The sequence below is a fragment of the Mytilus galloprovincialis genome, chromosome 1 (genome assembly GCF_965363235.1).
Source record: "Mytilus galloprovincialis chromosome 1, xbMytGall1.hap1.1, whole genome shotgun sequence".
In the NCBI taxonomy this organism is placed as follows: domain Eukaryota; kingdom Metazoa; phylum Mollusca; class Bivalvia; order Mytilida; family Mytilidae; genus Mytilus; species Mytilus galloprovincialis.
This window is the reverse complement of record NC_134838.1, coordinates 118,270,122-118,279,992: the sequence shown is the minus strand read 5'-3', so window position 1 is coordinate 118,279,992 and position 9,871 is coordinate 118,270,122. Positions and strand designations below refer to the sequence as shown.

At 33.0% G+C, this 9,871-nt stretch overlaps 1 protein-coding gene across 2 annotated transcripts; it reads right to left on the bottom strand.

The window, feature by feature from the left end:
* Positions 1-233: 233 nt before the first annotated feature.
* LOC143054361 (uncharacterized) lies at positions 234-9,641 on the bottom strand. 2 transcript variants are annotated; one of them, XM_076227365.1, is made up of 4 exons: positions 9,485-9,641; positions 4,741-4,924; positions 2,935-3,102; positions 234-2,120 (listed from the first exon to the last, which is right to left on the bottom strand). In XM_076227365.1, exons 2-4 carry the CDS (start codon positions 4,904-4,906, stop codon positions 1,123-1,125), a joined length of 1,332 nt encoding a protein of 443 aa, XP_076083480.1. In that variant the 5' UTR covers positions 4,907-4,924; positions 9,485-9,641; the 3' UTR covers positions 234-1,122. The 2 variants fall into 2 exon arrangements, with proteins under 2 accessions (XP_076083480.1, XP_076083488.1); XM_076227373.1 differs by having other exon boundaries at positions 9,441-9,626.
* Positions 9,642-9,871: the final 230 nt, after the last annotated feature.

The following is a 9,871-nucleotide window of genomic DNA, read 5'->3' as shown; positions in this document are numbered from 1 at the left end:
TTTCATTGAAATCAAGCCTCTGATTTGGGAGAGGTTGTGACTAGAAGATGACCATCTTTTTCTGTAGATATAATATTCACTGAAATTGCCTGAAGAATTGAACTGCTGGTTTAAGAGAAATCCCAAATACAAAGTGAACACAGATGAAGGAACAAGGGAACATATAGACATCCTGGCAGTACACAACAATCAATATATTTCCAAAACTTCAGTAAATGTTGTTATCACACACATAATATACATGAATTTATGTAAAACAAAAAATTAACAGGTATTTTTAATATACATGTACATCTTACAATATATATTACAATAATGAATGTGTACAAATTAAGTCACAAACATAGGAAATATCAGCTAAATCAAGAAAATAAAAATTTATAAAAATTCAATTGTCCTGTATAAAAAATATTGTCAACATGTTCAAGACAGAACTCTTGGATGTATGTGTAGAATACAAGATACACAGAAATTTCTAAAAACTGCAGTTACAAGTACATTTGTACATGTATAATTCAAAACAGTACATTTCAGAAATTAGTGAGTTAAGCAGTCATAGGGGTAATGGATATTGTTTGCAGTGCATGAGATAAAACTTTATGAAATACTAGGAAATAATCTTCTATGCTTTCGTTGATATTCTTCATCCTTGAAATACTTCAATAGGTTATTGAATTCACATCTTAAAATTGACATTGAAGAGATATATGCTAGAGTAAATAATAAATTGCATATACCTGCTAAAGTCATCCTACTAACATGACTAAAACTGAGCTTTTATTGCTAATTTGTATAAACTTGTCATCATCAATATGATTGCACAATTGATCTAACAACACAGTCTGCACCAAAAACTTTTTCAACTACTAGTCCGAAGACCAATATTCTGACATTTTTCTTATTGGTCCAAACAAAATTTTGCAAAAACTTACTAGTCCGAATGAAATTTTACTAGTCTGGGGCATCAGACTAGTGGCTAACCGTGCAGACTGCAACAACAAAAATAAAACAAACACTGGACATGATTTCAACTTATTTCTCTAGACCAAAACTCAGAAATCAAGATCTGAAGTTATAACATCACTGTAGATTTAATTATCAACATGTAATTGACTATCATTGTTAAGAAGATGTGGGAAATGGTAATAAATAATCCTTAAGAGCATGAGGTAGTGGAAGATTCTTAATGTCACCCTGCAATACTAAACTCAATATTCTTAATTTACATATAAATTTAAGATTCAACTTAGTAGGCAGTTGCCAAACTCTGATATTCCCATCAGAACAACATGTAGCTACTTGTTCTCCAGATCTTGTGATATCCATTGAGGTAATAAATGGGTAATTCCCAGATGACAGAATAGAATCCAATTCTGGACATGAATCTATCATGTTAATTGTATACACCAAGTCACATGTATAAGAGTTGTATAGATGTAGTGAGAAGCTGTGTAAGGCAACAACCAAAATGTTGCCTTCAGGTGTGTAGATAACAATATCAATGCTGTCCTGTTTATAACAATCTGATTTGCATATAATGTCTTTGTCTTCAATGTTGACAATACAAAGGTATCCATCTGAAGTCCCTACTGCCATTATCTGGCAACAAGATCGAGGATCAAAATCAAAAGCTGAGACATTGCTCAAATCACAGTCATCCAAAATATCTTGGAAAATATTGCACACAATATCCTTTGATGAGATATCTATTATCATCACACAACCTGTTGATATACTAACAGCAACTTTACGACTATCATGTGACCATTTACAATCCACAAGGTCTGTTCTTGTAGGTATTCCACGGAAAACTTTATTAATCTTACTACACTGTATTGTACAATCAGGATGTGAATACACATTTACACCATATATCACAAGTTCATAGTCTATTTTTCCATTACGGGCCAATATACACATTTGTCTTCCATTGGGTGACAGAGCAAAGGACCGATATTGTCTAAAATGAGGGTCTAAAGCCTTACTAGAGATACCTGAATCTGTTATCGAATGGAAGAACTTCACTTGATGGATATCTAAATAACCAATATAAAATGAGTCTGGATGTATCTGTAACTTTGGCCATGCTCCACTACCTGTTGTTTTAATTAGTTCACATCCTGAAAAATAGTGATCAAAATTAATTAACTTGCAAAATTATTGAGTCAACAGTGTTTTTGGTAAATTTTTGTATGTTAAAAGAATATTTTCAACAGTACCCTTTGAAAAAATATGCAAAATAATTTAAGAAGAACTTCTGATGTTACTGGATTATTTTGGTGCTTTTATTCCCAACATATTTCAAACCACCAACACTAGATTATGAAACTGATTTTTTTAAATATTAAATAAAAATAAATAACAATTTCTTCATTGCAGAGAATCATTACTATTTGCTAATTTTTTTTACTAAATTGTAAAAGTAAAATTATCAAAGAATTTAATACAGATTTTCAGTGTGGACTTTCTGAAAAAGGTTAAAAAGAATAAATTATTTTGTTCTTCAAGACTCTACTAGATTGCATGATACTAGATTGCATGATGCTAAATAAGTTATCTCCTCTATTTATATTTCTGCAGACATTTTAATTCATAACACTGTCATTACAAAAAAGTAAGAGTTATCTTTCTTTCATTGTAACTATGCTATAATGTTGATTTTAAAGCAGTTTGTGGTGTCAATACAGTATTTATTTTCACTATCGGGTTAGCAATATTTATTAAATGTTTATAGAACAGCTGTTTAGGAATCATAATTTTTCAACATCTAAATTTTATTGATTCATTCTTCCTGGCTTATGTTTTTAATAAAACATATTAAATATGATGAACCCAACTGATAACATGGACTATGAAACCAATATTATGATAACCAATTCTTTATTTTGTTCAATTGATATAAAATGTTGTATAGTACCGGTACATTGTACTTACTTATTCCATTAGGTTCCATTGAAAATTTGCATACTTTTCCTGCTGGAATGTTTCTAACCTGGACATTAGACATACCACTCCGTAGAATATAAGCACTACTAGTAACCATCAGTGTGGTGTCATCGTTAGGTACAAACTGGCAATTTATCCACCAGTAATTGTCACTTCCTGTAAAAGATAAATCAAGTAATATGCTTATAACTGTGAAAGAGTTAAGCAACTTGCCTTTTATAGGTGACTATGTGACATGGGCTTTGCTCATTGTTGAAGGCTGTAGGGTGACATATAGTTGTTAATGTCTGTGTTATTTGGTCTCTTGTGGAGAGTTGTCTCATTGGCAATTTTACATCTTCTTATTTTTATATTTGATCCTCAAAATGTGGTACATGTAAATCCAGATGTACCCATAATGGGAGTTTCAAAGTCAATATAATGTAATGTTGATATCCTATTAAATTCATTCACAACTTTTCTAAACTTGACATGATTTAGAGCTTTACACATTGAGCAGACACTTGTCTATTCATAGTACTGTATGTTGACCTCTTGATGCTAATTGATTTGTTTGAATTTTTGTGTTGTTTGATTGCTGTCTCATTGTCCTATACCCAACATGTCATTTACTCCTATCAGATAACTTATTGTAAGTACTTGAGTACATAAGTACTGTAAATTCAGAAATTATTGCGTGCATTTATTATTGCGATGTTTTCATTTTAGACTTAAATGCGATTTTAATTTTTACGATTTTGAGTAAAATCTTGTTTAATTCATAATTAACATTTCAAAATATGGGTTTAAAGTATTGCGTTTACAACTCTCTCGCATTTTTCACGATAATAAAAACCTCGCAATAATTTCTGAATTTACAGTATTGAAATAATAGTAATACCTTATTGTCATGTAAACATATGGTTGTATGTGACTAAAGAATAAAAACAAAATATAACACAGAAGAACATTTCAATTTTAAAAAATAAATGAATACATGAAAAATATGAGTCTTCTATACTCATTTCTAATGACTGTTTTAAATGAAACAATAATTTTTAATAAAAGATGGGTGAAGTATTCCTTAACTATTTGCTTTTTAGCCTGACATGAAATTATTAGTAGGCGAAACATTTTTCAATTGCTTTTCCCTAAGAGTTTACATTCAAGGAGGAAGTGCTTTTCATCCTCCAGCATGAGGCACATTTTACATATTCTATCTTTACTAGGAATTTTATAATCGTGAAACTTCTCTAAATCTAGATAAAGGTAGGGTAGGAAAGCATTTTTTTTGTAGCATAAAGTCACAACTCAAATTAAATGCTCTAAAAAGGCTTTGTTTTGGATTGTCTGTATCTTATTGAAATCAAAATGTTAGTTGGTTAACTTATACTTTTGATCAAATAAATTGATATTAAATGACAGAATTTTAAAATGTTCAACTTTTCCCCTTGATCATGTTGATATTTTATTCACAGTTAGCAAGCTATTTTCAACAGGACTGAAAAATACTTTGGTAAAAACTAACTGAATGAAGCTGTATATATATGTTAATGCAGAATTTTCTTTTCTATACCACTTTGAAAGGGAGAGCTGTATTCCTGGCTTGGTCAAACCAAACACTTTAAAACTGGTACTTGCTGCTTCTAATAAATCATGAGGCATTTATAGCTTGTCTGGCAAAACAGCCGTTGGATGTCAGAGTAATCTCGGACTAGCTCTTAGTCAAAATGATGTGTCAGGGAGGGTGACATGTCTTCATGAAAACTAGTGAGCTGGCACATTTAACTTGGGCCGCATTTAAATTTGACTTACCTGTAGGAGTTGCAGTTGGTAGTGCTTTGAAAGCTACAATTAGTTCACCTGCACCTTTTTTCTTACTAGCTGAAAATGGTTTATATTTGGTAAACGGAACACATTTTGACACACCATTTCCATTTTTTATGGTACAACCACTTGGTCCTGACATAGACAAACCCATTGTTGTTGTTTTTTCAATCTGAAATGACGAAGTATATATCTAGAAACATTTCAAATTGCACAGGTTGTCTGTACTCAACAATTGAGGTGTAAATACAGCCATTGTTTTGCTATTTGTTTGATATGATTGTCCTTTGTATATCACTATATGTGTCTGTTGTTTTATAAACGAACTGTGAACTATAGTGGAATTAAAGAAAATGTTTGATTGGAACTTGAATACACAGGCACTTGTTTCTAGGCACTGGCTACGGTTACATGGAAATTTAACAATAATAAAAATATTATTGATACATTGGAGACTAATTGCCAGAATGCAAAGTTGGGTAAGGAACCGATTAATTACGAATGTAACAATAATTATTGAGGCTACGGTTACACTGCGTTATTGTTACATGAAAAACAGCAATGTACGCTAGATTTATTAAACTTAAATCTTCTATATAGTTTTGTTGCTTAATTCATTCATGTCTACTAAATAATACTTGTTATATAATAATAAATAATAAATATTATTATTCAACAAATGGTGTTTAAATAGTTTTAGGTATTAATGGATTTGATGTTCTTAAAGATACTACTTCAAACTAGTAGTGCCAAAGGCGAAAAGTATAGTTCAATGGTTTGTTGTTGAAAACTCGGGCTGAGAAACCTGTTCACTTTTAAGTATTTAACTGCACACCTACTCGTATTACTGTCATTTTACTTTGAACAAAAGATGAAGAGATTCCTATTACCAATTTTGTTTGGGTGAAAAATTTAAAACTTGCATGGGATGCGTTTGAAACGAAACTGAAACAATATCAAGACACAAATATCATACAGCTATACAAACGCACTTACCAAAAATTGATACATCAAAAGCAAAGTTTGCTAACTGTGAACTAACACTGTGAACTTCTGTATACATGTATAAAATTGAGAATGGAAATGGGGAATGTGTCAAAGCGACAACCCGAACATAGAGCAGACAACAGCCGAAAGTCGCCAATGGGTCTTCAATGTAGCGAGAAACTCCCGCACCCGTGGGAGATCTCCTTCAGCTGGCCCCTAAACAAAATTGATTGATTGATTGATTGTTGGTTGCTTAACGTCCAGTGGCAAATATTTCATGCATATTCAGGACGAGAACAAGTTCACAATAAATACAATAGGTAGGTCTTGTCACAATAGAGGCCATCTGGGATGATGGTTGGAGAAATTTGGACTTCCACTGGAAAATGAGGGTATATTGGACAGGGACAGAAATTTTCCCTTGCAATGTTCAGGCCACCTACGGACCCCTCAAAGAGTTGTTGCAAGGGTTCTTAACGTGCGAAGAGCGTGGCACTCTCTTTACACGAGGCATCGGATTTAACGTCCCCAATCTGACCAGACGTGACTGCGAACTTGATACATCCCGCACAGCCAAACGGACGCCCCACTTCGGCAAGCGTTTTACTGCCGGTTGGAAGAAGACCAAGTGACCATATTTCTATTCCCCAGTCACCCTTGGGGAGATAAACAAATATGTATACTAGTTCAGTGATAATGGATTATACTAAACTCCGAATTATACACAAGAAACTAACATTAAAAAATCATACAAGACTAATAAAGGCCATGCAAAGGCTCCTGACTTGAGAAAGGCACAAAATTGCGGCGGGGTTAAACATGTTTATGAGATCTCAACCGTCCCTTATACCTCTAGCCAATGTAGAAAAAAAACCAAACGCACAACACTACGCATAGTAAAACTCAGTTTAAGAGATGTCCGAGTCCGATTTCAGAATCCATGGAGGATGTACTATAAAAAAATAAAAAAATTGTATGTTATACTTGTATGTATTGTAAATTTAAGATAATGTCTTCAACTTTTATTATTTAGCACATATTACTAGTCCCATCAAACATTGCTGTTTTTCATGTAACAATAACGTAATGTAACCGTAGCCTCAATAATTATTGTTACATTCTGTAATCTGTTATATAAATTCTGCCAATGTAGGCACACCTCTTCCGAGTATTGGATTTCACAATATGAATAAAAATATCTTCCACCAATATCACTATACACTATTTACATTGTACAATTTATTCTTTAAAACTCCCACACCCGTGGGAGATCTCCTTCAGCTGGCCCCTAAACAAAATTGATTGATTGATTGATTGTTGGTTGCTTAACGTCCAGTGGCAAATATTTCATGCATATTCAGGACGAGAACAAGTTCACAATAAATACAATAGGTAGGTCTTGTCACAATAAAGGCCATCTGGGATGATGGTTGGAGAAATTTGGACTTCCACTGGAAAATGAGGGTATATTGGACAGGGACAGAAATTTTCCCTTGCAATGTTCAGGCCACCTACGGACCCCTCAAAGAGTTGTTGCAAGGGTTCTTAACGTGCGAAGAGCGTGGCACTCTCTTTACACGAGGCATCGGATTTAACGTCCCCAATCTGACCGGACGTGACTGCGAACTTGATACATCCCGCACAGCCAAACGGACGCCCCACTTCGGCAAGCGTTTTACTGCCGGTTGGAAGAAGACCAAGTGACCATATTTCTATTCCCCAGTCACCCTTGGGGAGATAAACAAATATGTATACTAGTTCAGTGATAATGGATTATACTAAACTCCGAATTATACACAAGAAACTAACATTAAAAAATCATACAAGACTAATAAAGGCCATGCAAAGGCTCCTGACTTGAGAAAGGCACAAAATTGCGGCGGGGTTAAACATGTTTATGAGATCTCAACCGTCCCTTATACCTCTAGCCAATGTAGAAAAAACCAAACGCACAACACTACGCATAGTAAAACTCAGTTTAAGAGATGTCCGAGTCCGATTTCAGAATCCATGGAGGATGTACTATAAAAAAATAAAAAAATTGTATGTTATACTTGTATGTATTGTAAATTTAAGATAATGTCTTCAACTTTTATTATTTAGCACATATTACTAGTCCCATCAAACATTGCTGTTTTTCATGTAACAATAACGTAATGTAACCGTAGCCTCAATAATTATTGTTACATTCTGTAATCTGTTATATAAATTCTGCCAATGTAGGCACACCTCTTCCGAGTATTGGATTTCACAATATGAATAAAAATATCTTCCACCAATATCACTATACACTATTTACATTGTACAATTTATTCTTGACGATAAAATTGGGCTTAATGTCAATATCATCAGCTCATTAAATATTTTAAAATCTAAAATATTTATCAAAAGATATCACTGTTTAAGAGTAGACAACCAATCGTCACTTAGGATTCATAAAATGTTATTATCTACTTTCTTTTCTTTTTCTTTATATCATCTAATTGCAACAGTCTATACCTTTCACAATGGAGATTGTAACATAATCGTCTACATTTTGGATCTATAATGTTCTGTATCACTTTAAAAACTTTTTCATTTCTTAACTGAGGAAAACTTAACATTGTCATGTAAGTAAAGGGATCTATGTAAATATTCAATTACATTCGTAATTAATTGGTTCCTTATGGTATCGGGATCGTTCGCCCTGATTACATGTTCGCCCTAGGTTCGTTCGCACTGAGTTTGTTCGCCCTGGCAATCCGTACGCCCTGGGTTCGTTCGCCCTATTTTCATTTATGATATGTATGTTACATTAATGAAAGAAATATATATTTATATATATCAAAATGTATTTTTATCCAAGGATTTGTATAGTAAGACATATACATATCTAACTATACAAATCCTTGGTATATCTATTAAAAGTTAAATACAGAATATTAATTAAATAAAATTCTTGGCTGCATTGTTACACTTTATTTTATAATTACTTTTAATTACTGTTGATTGAATTTTGATTGCTGATTAGGTATAATTTGAAATCTTTGATATCACTGATTGGTATATGAATTGTCTTTGATGGAATAATAATGAAAATAACATTTTTCTCAAATAAAATAGTCAGCTTGGATGGGCAAAAAATTTCCTAGTAACGTAATTACATACAGGTACTAACTTAGTTCTCAATACCTTGAAGTCACAATATCTTGTAGGCCTGAAAAATTTACAGGAACTTATAACTTAGTAGCAGCTAGCTGTAGACAACATAATACATCGTAAATATTCGGCGAAATTGTAGACTGACTTCAACATATTCAATTAAATACACACAACACAACGCTATATAATAAAAAATAAAAATCAGGGCGAACATGTATCAGGGCGAACAGTCTCAGGGCGAAACGGAACTAGGGCGAACAGTAACTAGGGCGAACCGAAATCAGGGCGGACGGACCCGGATTCGTTCCTTATCCAACCATGCATTCCGGCATTTCGTCCCCAATGTAACAATAGTATTTTTATTATTGTTACATTTCCATGTAACCGTAGCCAGTGCCTTGTTTCTATCCATGGGAAGACCCACTATCAACGCATATTTACTCGTAAATATACGTTGATTGTGGGTCTTCAAATGCCAATGGATCATGGGATAGAAACAAGTGCCTGTGCTTGAATATTATAAACATATATACGTATATTTTGTAGTTGTTTATAGTTACATGTATACCGACGAGAATTTGGATTTGAATTCATGGTGACATACACATATCAAATTTCATGTGGGACCATAATCATAAGGTTACGGCCAATATTTCATATATAAATGTTCTTTCTTTCATGTAATTAAGAATGTATAATGTTGTCAGGGGATGCTCCAATTGTCTCCCTTGGTTCTTTTAAAGGGAGATAATAATTTTCCCACGATTTAAAGTTGGCACTGGCTACGGTTACATGGAAATTTAACAATAATAAAAATATTATTGTTACATTAGAGACTAATTGCCGGAATGCAAAGTTGGATAAGGAACCGATTAATTACGAATGTAACAATAATTATTGAGGATACGGTTACATTGCGTTATTGTTACATGAAAAACAGCAATGTACGCTAGATTTGTTAAACTTAAATCTTCTATAGTTGTGTTGCTTA